The sequence below is a fragment of the Danio aesculapii genome, chromosome 12 (assembly GCF_903798145.1).
Source record: "Danio aesculapii chromosome 12, fDanAes4.1, whole genome shotgun sequence".
In the NCBI taxonomy this organism is placed as follows: domain Eukaryota; kingdom Metazoa; phylum Chordata; class Actinopteri; order Cypriniformes; family Danionidae; genus Danio; species Danio aesculapii.
The window spans coordinates 19,239,538-19,260,766 of NC_079446.1; the positions used below are offsets into that span (position 1 = coordinate 19,239,538).

Genomic DNA, 21,229 nt, shown 5'->3' on the forward strand with positions numbered 1-21,229 from the left:
CATTACGACAAAGTGAATTTAGAGACTATTCATCGTTTAAAATAATATTAGAAATATCTCTATGAAATAGTGAACCTCTAATGGCAGATTTACACTGCAAAGGTGAAACATGCCTCTGAAGTGCAAATGAAGTGTCTTTACAGACAGTTTAATTCTCAGAGGTGGCATGAATGCATTTAGGCTGTACAGCAACTGCATACTGTTATTACACTCTGGGCTGAGGTGTGTCAGGGCAGGAATAATTTAGTCAGGAGATTACGCTACTTTGCGTTATTACACAGAATTGTAATCAAGCACAGACAGCCTTAACTATGTAAAGATGACCACATCTGCCATAATTGTAATTCTGAATTCTTACTCTGTGCTTATTGACATTATATTAGAGACCAAACTTTCTTTCAAAGAGCAAAGAGGCATTTAAATGTTTCTTAGTGTGCTTAGAACTGTGCTGCTAGTGGCTAAACTCTTGGGGAGGGTAAGCTTCACTTGTCGTGCTTCAGTCATGTTACAGTATGTGTATGTGATATGCCTGTGGATTCTGGGTATACAGTGACACTCTCACTCAGTCACAGAGAGCTGAGAGTGACGCCTGCACAAGGCTCATTAGCTTTCTTTCTGTTTTTCATGATTAATTGTGCATGTTTACAAATCTTCATGCTGCTAAGCAGAGGTCATTCCCTATATCTGTCATTTCAACAATGCCTACATGTTTATATCACTTAACACTGTACATGATACTCTTTCTTCTCTTAGAAAAAAAAGACAAAGCTATCACTGTTGCTGTAATTTTACAAATAATATATCTACTTTTAAAAATATGTTGTTTTAAGATACCAAAATGTACCATCTAGAGGAAATTCTTTACCTTTTAGCTTCAAAGTGACCGCTTTGTACCTTTTTTTAGTTCAAAAAGAGTTCTACCAATTTAGAATTTAAAGCTAAGCATTTTTTCTCTTGCACATGTGAGACTCAGACAAGATGAGGAGGAGAGAATGTTTTAAATCAAATATATTTTTATTTTCTTAAAGTGCAATGAGATTGTAAGTTTGCACATGGATGGGGTTTTACAGAACAATACAATGCAATGAAACAACATTAATAATAAATAGCTTTTCAAGACATTGAACATGGTTCTTTGGGAGGACGAGTTTGCAGGGCATTCATAAATAAATATAAAAAAGATGATAAGCAGAGCTCTGGTTCCGAAGGCAAGGGTCCATGAATGCTTAGGCCTTTACAAGCAAAGCAAACTCTGTGGAAACAAAAGGAGAAAAGCAATTAGAGTCATATTAACAACTCCTTTATATCAGTTTAAAGTTTAGAGTTCTTCTCTAAGCTTTCAAGTCTTGACTAGCACCATCTATTCATTTCTTCATTTACGTGGGTCATCAAATTATTGGTTTACTTTAAACAATAAACTATAAAAAGCTATAAAATTGAGAAAAATAACTGCAAGATGCAAAATCTGTTAAAGGGATAGTTCCCGTAAAAATGAAAAATTTTCTGTTAATCCCAAAAGAAGCCATTCTGAAGAAAGCCGGAATCCTGTAACCATTGACTATTATAGTATTTGTTTTTCCTTAGTAAATGGTAGAAATGGTTATAGGTTTTCAACTTTCTTCAAAATATCTTCTTTTGTAGTCAACAGAAAATAGAAACTCATAAAGATTTGGAACCACTTGAGTAAAAACCAAATCTTCATTTTTGGATGAACTTTCCCTTTAAGCTTGATTGCTTCACCAAGATAAGACTGAATAGTGTATTATGTAACAAAGATTATAATTTAAAAGTATTTTAGAATTTAAAATTAAGTACCATCAACTCCAATTTTGCCGTCGCCATCACTGTCGCCAGCTGAGAGGAAAGCCTTGGTCTCAGCATCGGTCAATGCCCTGGCACCAGCGGAGAAGTTCTGCAGGAACAGTCTGGGAACATTGAAGAGAAGAATTAGTTAATGATCTATATAATATAATATAATATAATATAATATAATATAATATAATATAATATAATATAATATAATATAATATAATATAATGTGCAAGAATTAGCTCATTAATTGTAAGTTTGCGCTTTCGTACTTCAGCTCATCCTCCTCAATGAAGCCGCTCTTGTCCTGGTCAATGACGAAGAAGGCCTTCTTGATGTCATCGGGAGACTTAGCGCTCAGGCCAACCTTGGCGAAGAAGTTCTTGTAGTTGAAAGAGTCGGCAGCTGGAAAAACATGACAAAGAAAACACATTAAAAATCAGGAATTTTATTAGCATTATTAAAAGACCATTCGTCTTTTGGAGAGTTATATGATGGACATGTCTTACCAGCGCAATCCTTAAGGGCTGCAGCCACATCCTCGTCCTTGAGAATTCCAGCAAAGGCCATTTTGATTTATCTGTAAATAAGACCAAAAACAAGATGAGGATTCAGTCGATCAATGTAAAATCACATAAACTTGAACATCCAATAACATTTCTTATAAATTAAGCTATTTTAAAGCAACCAAGAAGTTGATCCAACAAACATCATCTAAATTCTCCATCAGTTAGAATTCATTAAAGAAATCTTCCTACAGTTATTATATGATCTCAGTAAAAACATCGCAATGCCAACCAAATGAAAAGCACGAAAAAGTTATTTGAAAGGATAAACAATCATTTCAAGCTCATCCAAAGACTCAGAAGGTAGCAGGTCCTCGGTTTGGATTGGTTTGGTTGTTTGCTTTGTTGCTTTCGCGTTTTCAGTCCTGCCGCAAAGTCCGTTTACATCCTCATTTAGTTCCTTCTTTTTCGTTTATCGTATTCCATGATTAGAGAAATTGATCGAGCCCTGTTGTATGATCCTGAGGTCTCTTGGAAACTCACCGTTGCGCTGCGCTGTTACTGTTCCACAGATGTGCGACGACTACCCAAGTAGCTACGGGCCCTGCTTTTATACATTTGTCTGTGGTGTTGTAACGGACACCATTTGCTTAGGTTCAGCAAAGTCTCGAAAAAATGTGTCCACTAGTCATATAGCTCTATTTTTATCCTCGCAAAAGGGGATGATGCTCTGATTCCTTATGGGAAACGCAGCAGAGACACCCTAGTCCACATAAGCGCTTAGAATATGCTTGGAAATCAGAGCACATTTAAATCACATTTAGTCTCTATGTTAATTATTTGTTACATAACTCTCGTATTAGTTTCAATTTTACATCGTCATATCAAATTAAATGCGTATTGCCTCATATGTAAATGTTTGCCACATTTTTTGTTGACATATTTGGAGTCTATGGGTGAATATTGCTTGAAAGGTATTTATTTATTTGTCTGTCTATCTATCTTTTCTTCTATTGAACTAATTCTCAACAACATTGTATTTTTATATGTCTTAAATCATTGGGATTCCTTATTATTTGTTGCAAATTATTATTTAATTCAGCATTCATTCAGGTATTTTACACCAAGTTTATTGTTTAATTTTGTTTTTATACCTTTTTTCTTTTATTTTCTTAGGAACGGGTGTTAAAGCATTTACAGTTTCTGTACTATATATATAATTTCTATACATGCAGTAAGATGATGCTAAGCAGTTTCTGGGACAGCTGGGGGACTGCAGAAGCAAACGCTTCAGAGTTTCACATTACTGGCAAATATGATTAAACACTTAAGATTTTTTTCACTCTGAAGGAGGCTTTCTCAATACCTTGATTGAATTCAAGACTGTCATGGCCAATGCACAAAAATACAAATAAAAACAAATTAAATAAATAACATATAATTAAATATTCAAGTTAAAACATTGGAATTTTGTGATCTAAAATGAGTTTAAACATATAAAAACAAAGCTTTTTCTGACCAATCGTCATGTTATGTTCTAAATGACAACATTTAAAGAAGAAAATTAATCAGTGGTATGCAGAACTACCTTTTACTCAAAGTTATTTCTAAGATGTACATATTATAACATATTCACAATGCACATGCAACAAGTGTTGTGTGATCATTTATTTTGTATTACATTTCTTTTGCAGAAAGGTCACACAACAACATTCCATTAAAGCAGATATAGTTCAGTTCAGATAACTGACAAGGCCCCAGAAAACCCTTTCTTTACACCATGTTTGACACACATAGCTGGACTCAGGAAGCCTTAACAAGGGCTGATAATTCTACAGGAAATAAGGAGATGCAGATGAATCTCTTACATCTATACATATCACATCTTATTTATAAAATAAGCTGTCTGAGTATTTTTGATACCAACCCTCCCATCCAATCTTCCCATCTCCATTTATGTCTCCAGCCTCGAGAAAAGCCTTGGTTTCATCTGCTGTAAGCACACGAGCCTCTTTCGAGAAGTAGTGCAGAAACAACCTAAAGAATTAGATATAATTCAATGTGCTACTGATCAACATCCATAATAAATCCATCCATCCATCCTAAATTTTGCTGTTCTCCATGACAATTGTGTATACGTATATCTATCTAAATTAGACCTGTGCAGCTTTCGATACTTGCTCCCTCTTGTTTCATACAATCAACTGCTGCCATTTTGAATACTGATTACACTAAAACATGTCAGAATTATTGGAAATCTTCAGGCATTTTGTCTTTTTCTTATAGATAATATACAGGCATTATTTTAAGGCATAAAATTCGCCACTAGAGGGCGTGTAATCATATAAATAGAAGTAAATTTTGATGACTGTGACTAAGCTTGGAATCATGGCAGTTGTCATCTCCATTACACCCTATAGGACTTAAATGATGTGTATGGATGAGCTGACGTATTAAAATCTTATATCATGGTAGTATCAAGCAAATTAAGATTGAAAGCTGTCAAAATAAAATGTGCTGAAGCAATTGCTGATGAGAGACAAGTGCGACAGTCCATGTCACTAGTTAAAATAGCTTATTTCTCTGGATTAGAACATTCCAGATACATTTGGCTAATGTAAGTACACAAGTCAGCAAGCTATATAACATTGTTTTGGAAGTTTTTGGATATTCTAATGATTTCTTTAACCTATTGTGCCTTTAAAGGAGTATCCATTATGTGTGACATTTGACAGAACTGCCCACTATTATCCATTCGGATTTAACATCATTTTCCCTTCTAGACACAAAGTCATACATAATAAATGGAAAGTACTCAACTGTAGCTCATCTTGCTCAATGAACCAACTCTTGTCCTGGTCCAACATTTTAAAAACCTTCTCTATCTCAGGGGAATACATTTTTGACAAGCCAACTGTTGCAAAAAACACATTTGGGATGAAGGAATCCTTTACTGCAAGAGGGGGTGAAGAATCTCATTAAAAAACACAAACAGTTTTTAAATAACTCCTGCCACAATGTTCAGTTTAAGAAGATTCACAGAAGTGACCTATTCATACTTCACCTTTACATGCATTAATGGCAGTCGAAATATCAGAGGCAGCCAAGATCCCAATAGATCTGACCAAATTCTGAGGCCTTCACTTGCAATGGTATCTTCACTGATTCTAAGAGAAAATACTGCAGTCTGAACATCATTATGTGATGTCAAAAACCATCCGTGTTTGTATGTCAGCTGCAGCTGTGTACTTTACACCACCTGACCTGTCCAGCAGGACAAGTCAATGTGATTGTTACTCAAGAAAATCACCTCACAGATGAAACAAGGAAACATCTGATTAATTCAATAGTGCTATCACAACATAGATTGTGTCAAAGCAGCGTAACATAAACGATTACAGTAAAATGAAACGTTCTGTCCGGTTTTCAGAGTTTAAGTTCAGTTTAGTTCAGTTCAGTGTGGTTTAATTTTCACACTGAAGTCACATAGAAAGTCACACTGAAGAACAAAAATCTGATGATTTATATTAAACATGATGTGGGACAACCATTATTTTTCACTGACTTAAAGGAACACTCTACTTATTTTGAAAATAGACTTATTTTACAAGTCACTTAGAATTAAACAGTTGAGTATTACAATTCTTTAATACATTCAGACGATCTCCAGGTCTGGTGGGGGCACCTTTAGCTTAGCATAAATCATTGAATCGGATTAGACCATTAGCCAAAAAAAAGTTTGGATAATTTTCCAAATTAAAGCTTGACTCTTCTGTAGAAAATTAAAAGTATTCTCACATCATCTCAGCATAATAATCAAGTAACTTTGCTGCTGTGCAACGACTGCAGCAGGCATAATGATATTACACAGCGTAGTTACCTACACTGTAATAAATTCCCAGAATTTCACAACATGTTACTGTAATTTGTCACAGAAAATTACATTAGTATCACTTTACAGGATTTAACTGTTAAATTTTACGGATTCAGAATTTTATTGTAAAATTAAGGCAGGCATCATGATTACAGCAAATTACTGTAAAAATGGCTATATCTTTTGCACGTTAGTTATAGGAATTCAAACACCATTAATATTTTATTCAACATAGAAATTAATACACATTAACGTTTATGCTTGTACAGGCAGAATTATTGTTATTATGAAGTACCTCACAGTAATTTGCTGTGAATTTACATACAGTACCTTACTGTGAAAGTAATGTTATTTACTGTAGATTTAAGGTCAAATATTTTACAGTGTACCTGGGGACTACTTTCAGGCGCTGTATAATATCATAGTGCCTGCTGCAGCTATGGTACGGCAGCAACGTTCCTTGAATATTATGCCAGAATAATCAGAATAAAGAATCTTATGTCGGTCTTAGTACATGCTGTAACTACAGAAGATACAAGCATTAAATTGATTTAAAAAAGTATGGGTGAGATGCTAATGGTCTTATCCGATTCAGTGATTTATGCTAAGCTAAGCTAAAAGTGCTCCCGCCATACTTGACTGACTGGATTACAAAATGTTTAACTGTGCATGACTTGTAAAACAAGTCCAAAAGAAGTGGTGCTCCTTTAAAGTGAATATCTTTGTAAACATCCTGTTATTGCTTCGCTGTCATTATTGGATGTGTGCCTGAAAAATATGCTTTAAAGGCGATGACCCTGAAATGGAGAATTTCGCTCAGAGAAATGTGTTTATTCTTCTCAAAGATCAAAGGCTGAAAGCTAAATCGCACAATAAGATGAAGTCCACCTGTTTTGGTGTGTTTACTTTACTCTACCGAGAGCTTTGTCTTTGTGCACGTGCTGATCTACAGCAGGCAGACTGTGAACTGCTGTGACGTCAGCTTCACTTCCTCCACAGGCTCTTTTCCTGAGGATGGACGGCTGCCTGCTTGTGTGTGCTGCCAACCAGGGGCCAAAGCAATGACAAAAACATCCCGCTACCTGCCCCTGTGGCCTTGTCCCGCTCCATACTACCTCTTGTTTGCAGGAAGGCCGTGTTTCCTGAGTGACAGCGAATCATAGGAGATCAGGGCTGGACTTTTGTGTTCTCAATGATACAGCTGTCTTTGTTCTTGTTTATACACTACATCAGGTGCACTGACCAGTGTCTGGAGCAATGTGATGTTAGAAATATTCTTAAAGGGATAAACTAAAGATTTTGTCCGGTAAGTTAAGGTGATTTAGAATATTCTTTTTTTTTTTGGTGACTCAAATTTGTAAATTTTTATTTTGTATTGTTGTTAATTGTTGTTTTTATTATAAAGAATAATGTTAATGACTATGTAAATCTATATTTGATGGGAAGTATATTGTGAATATTATATATTGTGTTAGTGGTGCTTGTTCATACTATTAGTTTTTTTTTTACATGACTGTTACAAAATGCTATAGCTTTTTAAATACTGAAACATGTTGAGCTTATAAAAAAAGTTGTACTTTTAAGGGTACAACAGCTTGTGATTGGGACATTACCAAAAAACTCAGTAATTTATTTACCCCTTAAAGAGATAGTTCACCCCAAGATGAGAATTCAGCCACTTGTTCCAAAGCTTTTTAAGTTTCTTTTTTCTGTTGAACACAAAGCAAGATGTACTGAAGAATACTGGGAAAAAAGCAACCATTGACACATTATTTTTTGTTTGTTTGTTTCTACTATGGATGTCGGTGGCTTTTTTCCACCACATTTTTCCTCCAGCAGAGTTTTCCACCCAACAATATCTTGTGTGGAAACAGAAGAAAGAAAATTTAGAAAGTTTAGAACAACTCAAGTGTGAAAAAAAAGGTTAATTCTTCATTTTTGAGAAAACTATCCCTTAAAGTTGCATATGAGCACACATTTGAATATACAGTTAGAAAGTCAGAATTATTAGCCCCTGTTTATTTTTTCCCCAATTTCTGTTTAACGGAGAGCAGATATCTAGTTTTAATAACTCATTTCTAATAACTGATTTATTTTATCTTTGCCATGATGACAGTAAATAATATTTGACTAGATATTTTTCAAGACACTTCTATACAGCTTAAAGTGACATTTAAAGGCTTAACTAGGTTAATTAGGTTAACTAAGAAGGATAGGGTAATTAGACAAGTTGTTGTATAACGATGGCTTGTTCTGTAGACTGTTGAAAAAAAAGTAGCTTAAAGGGGCGAATAATTTTGACCTTAAAATGTTTTTTAAAAAATTAAAAACTGCTTTTACTAAAGCCGAAATAAAACAAATAAGACTTTTTCCAGAAAAATAAATATTATCAGACATACTGTGAAAATTTCCTTGCTTTGTTAAACATCATTTGGGAAATATTTAAAAAGAAAAAAATCAAAGGGGGGCTAATAATTCTGACTTCAACTGTATGTATGGACGTTTTATTAGTAGATAAGGTACAAACATGTGTCGAGAAGAAAACATATTTTGCACGTTTTAGAGTGTGTTGCTTTTGTCCTTTCATGTGATTTAAAGCAGTGCTTTCTCATTTTTTTTGCACCTCATATTTTTTTTAGATTTATTGGAATATTTTTGGATTTACAAATACATTTGTTGAATCCACAGACAAACCACAAAATGTAGATTACTTTACAATACAATTATTATATTTATATAATATAATAGTTTACAAGAGAGATTATTTGACTGTGTTTCTGCGTCATAACTGTTTTCTAACTTCCTAACGTTTTTCTGTGCTACGGCTAGGCCCACACAGAATCTGCGCCTGCTGAAATCTGCAGATTTTCATCCTGTCATTGAGTCTATTTATTTAGTTGTGCGTAAATGTGTGTATATTTGAATTTATTCAGTTTTTTTTTTATTCATTTCAGTAATATTACTGACTAATATGAAAATGTTTATATGATTTACTTACAATATATTTTGTAAAGTAATAATTTCTGTCTTTTAGTAGATATGTGGTAGACATATAAGAGACTTGCTTTGTTTACCAAATAAATGGATCTAATTGGATTTGCATTGTAAAATTAAATAAAAGTAAAAAGTGTATTATGTTAAATTTAACATATTAAGTTTTCAGTTACGATACTCCTAAAATCATTCCGCATAAATCTGCAGTTTTTTTTTTTTACAATATTCTGCGCAGAAATAAGAAAAATTGTCTGAAGATTCTGTCTGGCCCTTGCTACCCTTCAAACAGACATTGATGATGATAAAAATATACAATTTATAGCTTTTTGATTTAGAGGCTAATTTGTACAATCTCATTCGTACATTTTAGTACGGTTCGCTCTTCCACCAATGAGAGGCAGTGTTAGGAGTGTGGTTTGGGAACAAGGAAATTGTAAGTTTCCAAATTGTAAGCTTCCAAGCTAGTTCCCAACTCATCTGACAATAGTTAAAATAGTAATATTTTTAGTTTTGTAAGTAGAAAAACTGAAATTCTATTTTACAGAAGTACTTTTCTGTAAAACATACTCTTTATATTATTTGCAACTTCATTTTTACAGTGTGAATACTTTATGAATGTCAAAACGTTTTGCAGAAATCGATTGCCAAAATTAAAAAAGCATATTTTTTTATTATAATGAAAGTCAGAGGTGTTCGATGATGTTATTATCACTGGTTTTCATTGTATAAACAAAACCAGAATTTTTTTCCCAAGTACCTTCTTTTGTGTTTTGCAGATGAAAGACAGATTTGGGGAAAAAGCTGTGTGCATGAAATATCTCTTCAAATCATGAGGTTAAGTTGTGCACTTTGCATGTGTGCATTCATTCGCTCATTCCTGTGGTTGTTTTAATAAATACTTCTTAAATTTGTCAAGTGTGTAGTTAAAAGACATGATTAATAAGCTGATAAGTGAGCAATGTGCAGCAATTACTGTATTTAAATCATTACACGTCTGGAACACGCCCTGTTTTATTTTGAGACGCTTTTTTCCAAGCCAAGCTTCTCAGTAACAGACTGAGATTTCTCACTAAGCCTCGCTTGATAGATTTACAGCTCGTTTGATGTATCATCGTTTGCACCGAATCCGCCAACAGCATTGTCATCAAAGCTTTAGGCAATTACAATGAAGGAATTCTTGTGATGAGAATGTCTTTCAAATGCTGGCCCTAATTATGGCTGATCGTGTCTTTCTCAAACGAGGGCAGAGATTGCGCTGTTCCCCATCTCTCGGCTTCAGTTGCATCTCTATCTATTTCCAGCTGACCAGCTGTGATGGAAGCATGCCGATGGGACTCTCAGATTTAGCCAAGACGGCTGCCTCGGTTTCAGTTCCTGCTCCTCCCCTTCCCCAACATTAATCACTCAACACCAAGTGTAGGTTGGAATGTTTGTGTGTGCATGTATGGACACCACCAGGCGACCTCAGCCCAGATCACATCATTAGCCATAAATCTGAAGGTGGCCACAAAACAAACACATTTAGAGCACATTTGGGCATTCTTTCTCCGTGTGATTTACACGCAAACGAAACGATGCCTTACGCAACACCTGTCCCTCCAAACCCGTCACTGCACGTGAGTCATGTGCCCATTGACTTCCGTGAAGTACATGAAGGCGCTAATTGAGGAGCATATCTTGCCAGGCTGCGAATTCCCCTTGTGTTGATGGTTGATATGCCTCTTGGGGTCCTGTAAAAGTGGCGAGGGGCCAGCGAGTGTCCTGGACCTCCACAATGACATGGCCAAGACTCGGATCGGTTGTGTAACACCACTCATGTGTCATTTCACAGAGCTGGACACTTCTGTCGTGTCTCCAACAAAGCTTGTGAGCAGTTGTTTTCGTTACGCTGAAAATTAGAAAAGCCCCCGCAGGAGCTCCAGTCTTTCCCAATGACATGCAAACATGCGTACAGGCCTTATAGTGTGGTTCTGCCACATGTTTGTGATAGTTCACCCAAAATTGACGGAGTGATTTGTCATCATTTAGTAAGCGGATGTTTTGAATCAGTATTGAGATAGATAAAGATTATGAATGTTCCATTCTTCATAATATTTAATAAAGTTTATTTATATTAGTACTCAGACTGATGAGGATAATAAATGTCCTGTTCTGAAGTATTTAGAATAATTCACAAAATGTAAAGATCTGGACTAGTACTGAACAAATGTCATCATTTATTAACCGGATGTTCTTGCAAGCATACATGACTTTCGATCGGTTCTTTGGTCTCATTGAAATCTGATATATAGTAGTATATGCAGATTATATATTATTTAGCAATTTATATGCTTCATTTAAAGTCTTTTTTTTAATAAAGCAATTTAAATGAACCATTCCTTTTTAATGTGATTTAAATAGCACCAAGTGTAGATGTGAGCCACATCTAACTCAAAAGTCAGCTACAACTGAACCCGATCTGAGCCAGATCTGAGAAAGTGCGTGGGCAGCAGCTGGCCAGATCTGAGTAAGTGCATGGGCCGCAGATGGCCCAGATATGCGCCATGCTTTTTCTGAGATGTGGCCCAGATCTGGTCCAGTTGTGGCTGACTTTTGGATTCTTATGTCAGCCACAATCATGGTTGAGTCATCGCCGTCATTCTCTGCGGTATGTGGGCCAGAAACATGTGGAGGATGTGGGCCATATCTGGGCCAGATGTGCTATCTGGGACATGTATGACATAATTTAGATTTTGCATATATAAAATATATGCAAAATATCGCAGAAATGTCCATTTACATATTTTCTCAACAATTGGGAAATTCAAATAGGTACATATATGTTCAAATATATTAGCTATTTTATATATGTGGCCATATATGAACACATACACACATTTTTATAAATTAAATATATTTCTATATGAAATCATAAATTTTTGTAATTCCAATAGTAATAGTGTGTGCTTAAGTGTGTGTGTGTGTATATATACATACATACATACATACAAACATACATACATACATACATACATACATACATACATACATACATACACACACACACACACACACACACACACACACACACATATATATATATATATATATATATATATATATATATATATATATATATATATATATATATATATATATATATATATATATATATATATATATATATATATACATGGATTTTTTGTAATAATTTGAAATATATGTTGCATAAATGACACGTATATTGAAATATGTAAAATCCAAATATGTAAAATCCAAACTTGTTTGATGTAATATATATGTGTATATGCAGCATATTTCTATATATACACAAATAAAAAGAAGATAATACAGTAAGCAAAAACCTGTTTTGGTAAACATTTTAAACTTGTTGTTTTTATTCAATTAATTTCTCCAATGTATTTTGAACTGATCCGCTATTTAAAAAAAGCTTTTGTGTACTAAAAAGCCCATTCAAAAGAGAAACCAAAGTTGAGATGCTCTGTTGTTCTGCTGCTATTTAAGCATGGATTAAAGAAAATTCCTTCCTCAAAATATTCTTTAACATTCCCTTAAGTGTAAGTGAAGTGCTTGAGATAGTACTATGACAGCTCAGTTCTTCAAAATATCCCATAATATTTTACAAAACATAATAGTCTTGGATCGTTATTTAGACTAATTATAAATGCTTTGCTCTTCAAAATATTCTATAATACTCCATAAAAGATCATGTTTTTATCAGTATCAGGATCAAGATTCAGACCAATAAGGAATATCCCATTTTCAAAACATGATATATTATTCAAATAACTTATGTTTTATCAGTCTGATAAGGTGTTTGAATGCCACATTCTTCATAATATTTAATAAAAGTTGTTTAATTTATATAAGTAATAAGACCTCAAAATACTCATAATGTATCATAAAGTTTATTGTTTTGAATCAGTAATGGTTTGGATTAGTACTGAATGAATTCCATAAGGTTTAAACAACATCTTGATGACATATATTGAGTGCTGAGAAAGATGCAATGCAAAAACAGGCTTAACAGTTAATGAGTAATTGTAAGCTTTTTCTGCTAGCAGCAGCGCTTAGCTTAACATACAGTTAAGCTGAGGAACAACTTAACATCAACATTACCAACTCTTGCAGCTCACCAAACAGGCTGCAACCACAAAGCATCATGGGAAAAGATGTTTACAGATGAAATGCTCTCCGTTTTATTCTTGACCATTTTAAAGAATGCCACAATGTTTAGCATTGTGCTAACTGTGCTAACCCACTAAACTCTAAACTCACTAAACACGTGTGACTTAGTGTGACTTTATTTGTGTGGATGTGTGTCCCAAGTAGGCAAGGCTCTTTCACTGAGTGAGTTTTGGCCTGAAATGCAGTGCGTCTGCAACAGGAGCAGGGATGCCAGTTGCGTTACGAGTCTGCAATCGTCCCTGTGCTTGTACAGTGTCTTTGGGGTTTCCCTGAGCCCTGGCTCTGGTTTTATGAGTATGACAGTATCTCTTGGATAGACTTCACACTTAGCAGAATGGCAGCATACAGCAATGACACTAGATACAAACCAGGCATCACATTTTTATGGTATTTTACAAATGTTTTTTCCTTTCTCTATTTTGAGATCACATACATGTTGTCAGCCTTGTACAGGTCTCATGTGGCAGTTTCAGTGCTCCAGTAAGTGAGACGTCTGCAAGACTAAAAAAAGATGACACTTTTCTCTGCATAAACTCAAGCCTGTAAACACAGAGAAGAGGGACAAACAGAAAATAAGCTAAACATAAGCAAGCAAGATATACGTACACTCTCAGAAATAAAGGTACATGAGCTGTCACTGGGGTAGTACCTTTTGAAAAGGTACAAATGTGTACCTAAAAGGTCAATATTAATACCTTAAAGGTACATATTAGCACGTAAAAAGTATAAAAGTGTTTCTCTTAAAAAGTTTAGGTACTAATATATACTTTTGAGGTACCAATATGGACCCTTCAAGTACAAATGTGTACCTTTTGAAAAAGTGACAGCTTGCATACCTTTATTTCTGAGCGTGTACTGCTGCATGAATGAACACTGTTGTCTCAATATCAAACATGCTGATAGGTTTGGTCTCCTAAAAGTGATTATTAAATATACTGAATTTAGATTTTATAAACTGAATGATATCAATTAATATATATATGAAGAGTTTAGATGCAAAAACCTCTAAATATCATTTGATATTTTCTTCTAAAATTATAATTTTTCTCAGACTCATGTGTTTACGTTCAGTAATTTTACTTTTATAGTGATGAATAAGTTATTTTCATTGTCTTTAAAGATAAATAACTGAACGTACACATATAAGGCTGAAAAAATGCTCATTTTAGGGGAAAATTTCAGACGGCATTTAGAGGTTTTTGCATCTAAACTCTTGATATATAAAATAATACACTTAATAAAATATTTTAGAATGTCCTTATTTGTTTGTTTGTAAATTTATAATTTATTGCATTAATATAAGAATGCATATTTAAGATAATATATATATATATATATATATATATATATATATATATATATATATATATATATATATATATTAATATAAGCACAACAAAATGGCAAAAAAACATCTTAAAAGTAAAATGACAAAAAAAAAAACAGGAAAATTTCAGATAATTCAAGGTGTTAAAAAAATAAAACAAATATATTAGTATTTTAGTGATCCTAAAATAACAAAATATTGCCTCAGTTTATTTATTTTTATTTAAAATTAATTAATAAATTTTTGATTTAATTGGAATAATTCGTCCAATACAACAGATTAAATGAAACTAATGAGATCAGCATTATATCATGCAATAGAATAAATACATTTAAAAACAAAAATCTCACAACAGACAAAGTAAGGGGATCCATTTGAATTTAATGATTTCTGGGTGCCTTCCAAAATAACTGGGGAACTTAAGTGTTCAATTTCTTTAGCAGATTTTCTCTATGTTTACCCTTCTCTTATCTAATTTCTTCAGTGTAAAATCTATGGCTCAACTTATGCACACCTTTCATAAGTCTTTCTGAATATATATGAAAGAGAGAGATCATATATCTAATGTATAGAATTGAACTTTTAAATGAAATCATCTTCCCTGTACAGTTTGTCCTCACAGCAGCACAACTAAACCTGATCCACAACTCCAGGGCAAAGGCAGGCAGACTGCCGAGACTGACGGAGCTTTTTTATTTTTAAATTATAGTGACACAGCATATAGCAAAATCTACCGAACATCCCTGCCCTTATATAGCTGCCATGCAGGATTAGATTAAGGATGAAAAGCTGACAAATAAGAATGCAGTTTTTTCAATCTGTAAAGTTTTGGTCTGATTTATTATCAGTATTACACCAAATCAGTGTGCTGATCTATAATATTAAATAGATGTTTTCTTGGTCTTCTGTAAGAGTGATAGAAAAAGTGAAGTGTAATGAAAATCTTTGACAGTTCACTTTACGATCCACCAGGGGGAGTCTTAAAAAAAAAAAGTTAATCATTTTTATTTACATGACTTATTATCATATAACATCTCCATCTTCAAACACATTTTTGAACTTGTTGGGTGTTTTTTAATAATTAAAAAGCACATTTAATTTTAATATATTTTATGTATTAAATTTGCATGTGTAAACTGCATAAATCTTAATTATTAGAGCATATAATGTTTGGTCTTTTGGCCTCTGGTAAGTTAGTGTCAGAGAAAATGTTCATAATTCTGCATTCTCCGTCATGTCATAGCAAGTGGCTTTGCCTCAGCTGGCCTCTCTGTTCCAGATATCTCTAATGTGGCTACCAGCCAATCTGCTGTACCAGTCTAATTTAAACTGTTCAGTAGTTCACACCTTGTGCCAGATCAGACCACCATCAGAACAGGGATATTATCAATAACTAAACCTTAAACCATTACAGGAAAGAAATTTTACTTGGTATAAAATAAACCTTGACTGTAATAAAATATATTCAAGAAAATAAAACGTAAGTTTCCAAGAAGAAATGTTTTATAAGTACTACTACTGAAATAATTTATTTAAAAAACTAAGAAAAATTATATGATTAAAATAATATACAGTTGAAGTCAGAATTATTTGCCCCCTTCGAATTTTCTTTTTAAATTTTCCCAAATAATGTTTAACGGAGCAAGGAAATTTTCACATTATGTCTGATAATATTTTTTCCTCTGGAGAAGGAGTTTTTTTGTTTTATTTCGGCTAGAATAAAAGCAGTGTTAATTTAAAAAAAAACATTTTAAGGTCAAAATTATTAGTCCCTTTAAGCTTACTTATTTTTATATTGTCTGCAGAACAAACCATTGATATTCAATAATTTGCCTAATTACCCTAACCTGCCTAGTTAACCTAACTAACCTTAAGCCTTTAAATGTCACTTTAAGCTAAATACTAGTGTCTTGAGTTCCCCAGTGATAGGTTGCAGCTGGAAGGGCATCCACTGTGTAAAACATATGCTGGATAAGTTGGCGGTTCTTTCCATTGTGGCGACCCCAGATTAATGAAGGGACTAAGCTGAAAAGAAAATGAATGAATGAATGACTAGTGTCTAAAATAGTAAGTACTGTCATCATTGCAAGGATAAAATAAATCAGTTAATAGAAATTAGTTATTTAACACGCATTATGTTTATAAATATGTTCAAAAAATCTTCTCTTTATTAAACAGAAAAACCGGGGGTGGTGGGGGGTGATGGGGTTGGGGGGGGGGGGTTGGGATACAAAAGGAATATATATAAAATATATAAACATATAAAAAAATCTAAAATATTCAAAATAAAGATTTAAATACAACAAAACCTTAAATGCCTTAAAATATAGCAAAACCCAATACCAAATACAATATGGTATTTTAAAAATATAATATGAGTTTACATTATTACAAATAATTTGGAGCTATTTATGCAAGAAAATAAATTCAAAGGAATAACAAACTAAAAACATGATGACATGAACGGAATCACTCTAAAAATGCTCATTTGTCAATTCATTCAGTGCTGGGTTTGTCCATATTTGTCCAAAAAAAAAAAATAATAAAATAAAAAAAAATAATAAAATAAATAAATAAATAAATATATTTATATATATATATATATATATATATATATATATATATATATATATATATATATATATATATATATATATATATATATATAAGTAAATATATATATATAAGTAAATAAATTAATAAATTAATAATTCAGGATCTTAAATTACAGCATTTGAATTTGCTTTGTACTTGATTGATTACGTTAGAGAAATTGTGTTTGTGTCATAAAATTATTTATGTAAAATAATTTAGTTTTTCATTAAAAATATGGCAATTCAAATTTACCATGCAGATTAAAAATTGTCATTAAACATAAATTTCACTGGTTGGTCTTTGAACCGATTTCTGCGCACATAAATCAAAGAGGCAATGTAAGGCAGCGTTTTAATTTAAGCAGGAGGTGGTAATGTATTTGTGTTTACAAATCCTTCTTGAATTACTCACACTATTCAGACCGTCTGTACACCAGAGCTGCTGTACGAGGCACTTCCCGACTTTCCCAAAAAAGGCTACAACAGCCAAGGCTGACGTTTCATTTTTGTCCCCTACCCAGAATGCTGTGGGGCACCAGACGAATGGAGCTGCTGTTGTAGTGGGGCATGTAACTCTCAGCGCCACTGGCTCTGATTTGCATGCTCAGAATAAGCCCAAAGGCATCCAATTACACAGCTCTCATGGATTGTTTGGTGTCACTTATCATCTGTTTGAGGGATATGATGATTCTGCTCTTCGAGTGTAAAAGGATAGCGTGAGGTTCTGGGCCCCTTTTTTTTGTGAAGTGTTACTAGTCGATCGGTGGGAAGATCAGCACAAATTCACCTAAAATAGTGTCCTTCCTCCCTTTTTGGCAGCGTGCTAGGCTTCGGGACCCCTACAAGGTCTGTTGCCACAGTGTAGCGACTTCTTTCAGGATGAGCACATACCAGCCAGTGATTTATGAAAAAATAAAGCCATGACGGAGAAGAGCTTTTCACTGACAGCGGAATATGAGCCGAGCGCTGAGTCTGGTGTTTTATTATGTCACATTTCACAAAGACTTGTACTCAAATGTATTACACTTTAAAAGTTAAAAGTTAGCTTGGATGGCACAACTGGTCTCTTTCATTCACAAATTTTCCTCATAAGAAACATATTTCAAAATAAACCGCTTGTTTAGAAGTAATACCTCATAAATCTGCTCCAATAGAGGCCCTCTCGCTCTCGTTTTAATAGCTGTTGGGTCATCAGTTTTAGAAGATTGGAGGAAAACTATGATGAAGTGTATGCAATTCTCCATGAAGAAACGTGAAGCTCCGTGTACCTACTTGGCATGTGTGTTATGAAAGTACCAGCTGCATGTTCGCTCCTCCCCACGCTTGGCTTAATGGGACTGTGTGTGTGTGTGTGTGTGTGTGTGTGTGTGTGTGTGTGTGTGTGTGCGTGTGTGTGTGTGTGTGTTTCTGGTGCCTGCTGAGAACAATATCCTGATGCTGAATGAGTGTGTTGAAGGAAACTCCAGCATCAGTGATTTTGTTGCCAGAGGAGCACTTTGGGCATCCTGTATGTGTGTTTATTCAGAGATTGAGATTCTCTTGTTTTGAAGCACAGATAACTGAAAAGATTAAAGGTGACATATAAGGAAAATCTGGATATACCTAGGTATACAGTGCATCCGGAAAGTATTCATAGCGCTTCACTTTTTCCACATTTTTTGTTACAGCCTTATTCAAAAATGGATTAAATTCATTTATTACCTCAACGTTCTACACACTATACCCCATAATGACAATGTGAAAAAAGTTTTTTTTGAAATTGTTGTAAATTTATAAAAAATAAAAAACCTGAAAAATCACATGTACATAAGTATTCACAGCCTTTGCTCAATACTTTGTTGATGCACCTTAAGCAGCAATTACAGCCTCAAGTCTTTTTGAATATGATGCCACAAGCTTGGCACACCTGTCTTTGGGAATATTTCGCATTCCTCTTTGCAGTACCTCAAAGGTTGGATGGGAAGCGATGGTGTATAGCCATTTTCAGATCTCTCCAGAGATGTTCAATAGGATTTAGGTCTGGGCTCTGGTTGTGAAGCCACTCCATTGATATTTTGGCGCTGTGCTTTGGGTCATTGTCCCTGCTGGAAGATGAACCATCACCCCAGTCTGAGGTCAAGAGCACTCTGAAGCAGATTTTCATTCAGGATGTCTCTGTACATTACTGCATTCATCTTTCCCTCTATCCTGACTAGTCTTCCAGTTCAAGCTGCTGAAAAACATCCCCACAGCATGATGCTGCTCCCACCATGCTTCACTGTAGGGATGGTATTAGCCTGGTGATGAGCGATGCCTGGCTTTCTCCAAACGTAATGCCTTCTATATACTCCAAAGAATTTTAGTCTCATCAGGCCAGAGAATTTTGTTTCTTATGGTCTGAGAGTCCTTCAGATGCCTTTTGGTAAATTCCAGGCGGGGAGTGGCTTCCGTTTGACCACTTTACCTTTCAGGCCTGATCGGTGGATTGCTGCACCATTGGTTGTCCTTCTGTAAGATTCTCCTCTCTCCACAGAAGAACACTGGAGCTCAGACAGAGTGACCATCGGGTGGGTTATTGATCACCTCCCTGACTAAGGCCCTTCTCCCCTAATCACTCAGCTTAGATGGCCGGCCAGCTCTAGGGAGAGTCCTGGTGGTTCCAAACATCTTCCACTTACGGATAAAGGAGGCCACTGTGCTAGATGCAACATTCAGAGCAGCAGAAATTTTTCTGTAACCTTCACCAGCCTTGTGCCTCGAGACAATCCTGTCTCGGAGGTCTACAGACAATTCCTTTGTCTTCATGTTTGGTTTGTGCTTTGACATCCACTGTCAACCATGGGACCTTATATAGACAGGTGTATGCCTTTTTAAATCACGTCCAATCAACTGAATTTACCACAGGTAAACTCCAATTAAGCTGCTGAAACATCTCAAGAATGATCAGTGGAATCAGAATGTACCTGAGCTCAATTTAGAGCTTCACGGCAAAGGCTGTGAATACTTATGTACATGTGACTTTTCAGGTTTTTTATTTTTATTAAATTTACAATGTATGTGGGACTCTTATTTTGAAAATAGGAGATGAAGAGAGACCAATAATGGTAGATTAAAGATAGCTAGAAAATAAACCTCTTTACCTCTTAAGCTGAAAAGATTAAGGCATCTACTCAATTTGTTAAAATATTTTTTGAAGTATTATTACTCTGCACGCTCTCTCTCTGTGTGAATTAATATTCACAACCTTTCCAAATATAGTTAGTTTGGAGCTTCTGATAGATAAATGATCTTATAAAAGAAGAAAATTTATTTTCTGGAGAAATGTTGAACATAACTAAGCCACACACGGTCAAGCCCGAAATGATTCATACCCCTGGGTATGTGTGACATAAAACAATGTGAGGCGTACATAAGCAAGGTATTTGTACTCCACCATTGTTGTGTGTTTCTTCGTGTTTACCTTCCACACTTCCCTCAACATATACCATATACTCGCATGACATTATAATTTTTTTTAAAGATGCTTGATTTCAGCTCTTTACACAGACATGCCCATGGCAGCATGGAACTTGATTTCAAGTGAATGTGTTTTCAGTCCCAAAAACATTACTGTCATGTAAAAGAACAAAAGGTTTCCAGCATTTTGCTGAAAATGTTGTCAAGTAAATAGAATCTTAGGCCATGTCCACACGTACATTGATATTTGCTTGTAGGGGCGCAGTGTTGCCAGATTGGAAATGTCAAAATATCATAGCAGAACCTCAAAATTATCGTATTTGGAGGAAAATTATCGTATACAAGTCACACAGAGAGTATACAGCTATTATCTAAACAAATAGCGTTTTGACACAACATGCAAATAACCACAATACGTAAAAAAAACTATGCATACCTTAGTGGGAAGGTTCAAACTTCACCTCTGAGTTGCTGTCATCGAATGTTGCATGTTGCCAGATGT

At 34.5% G+C, this 21,229-nt stretch overlaps 2 protein-coding genes across 2 annotated transcripts; both read right to left on the minus strand.

The window, feature by feature from the left end:
* Positions 1–995: 995 nt before the first annotated feature.
* Positions 996–2,966, minus strand: LOC130238023 (parvalbumin-2). The gene is made up of 5 exons (XM_056468900.1): positions 2,859–2,966; positions 2,319–2,389; positions 2,082–2,214; positions 1,816–1,925; positions 996–1,252 (listed from the first exon to the last, which is right to left on the minus strand). The coding sequence occupies exons 2-5, from the start codon at positions 2,377–2,379 to the stop codon at positions 1,227–1,229; spliced, it is 330 nt and encodes a 109-aa protein (XP_056324875.1). The 5' UTR covers positions 2,380–2,389; positions 2,859–2,966; the 3' UTR covers positions 996–1,226.
* A 1,152-nt stretch (positions 2,967–4,118) lies between these two features.
* Positions 4,119–7,299, minus strand: LOC130238875 (parvalbumin, thymic-like). Its single transcript, XM_056469992.1, has 5 exons — positions 7,178–7,299; positions 5,380–5,435; positions 5,136–5,268; positions 4,243–4,352; positions 4,119–4,147 (listed from the first exon to the last, which is right to left on the minus strand). The coding sequence occupies exons 1-5, from the start codon at positions 7,297–7,299 to the stop codon at positions 4,119–4,121; spliced, it is 450 nt and encodes a 149-aa protein (XP_056325967.1).
* Between the last annotated feature and the right edge of the window lie 13,930 nt (positions 7,300–21,229).

Excerpts from the sequence above, each read along its gene's own strand:
- LOC130238875 (XM_056469992.1), bottom strand. The coding sequence starts at position 7,299 with ATGGAGCGGGACAAGGCCACAGGGGCAGGTAGCGGGATGTTTTTGTCA. Across the intron at positions 5,436-7,177 it reads GAAAAGAGCCTGTGGAGGAA|ATCTATTGGGATCTTGGCTG; the intron begins GTGAAGCTGACG and ends GAATTTGGTCAG. Across the intron at positions 5,269-5,379 it reads TGCCATTAATGCATGTAAAG|TAAAGGATTCCTTCATCCCA; the intron begins GTGAAGTATGAA and ends CCCCTCTTGCAG.
- LOC130238023 (XM_056468900.1), bottom strand. The coding sequence starts at position 2,379 with ATGGCCTTTGCTGGAATTCTCAAGGACGAGGATGTGGCTGCAGCCCTT. Across the intron at positions 1,926-2,081 it reads ATTGAGGAGGATGAGCTGAA|ACTGTTCCTGCAGAACTTCT; the intron begins GTACGAAAGCGC and ends CAATGTTCCCAG. Across the intron at positions 1,253-1,815 it reads CGGCAAAATTGGAGTTGATG|AGTTTGCTTTGCTTGTAAAG; the intron begins GTACTTAATTTT and ends TTGTTTCCACAG.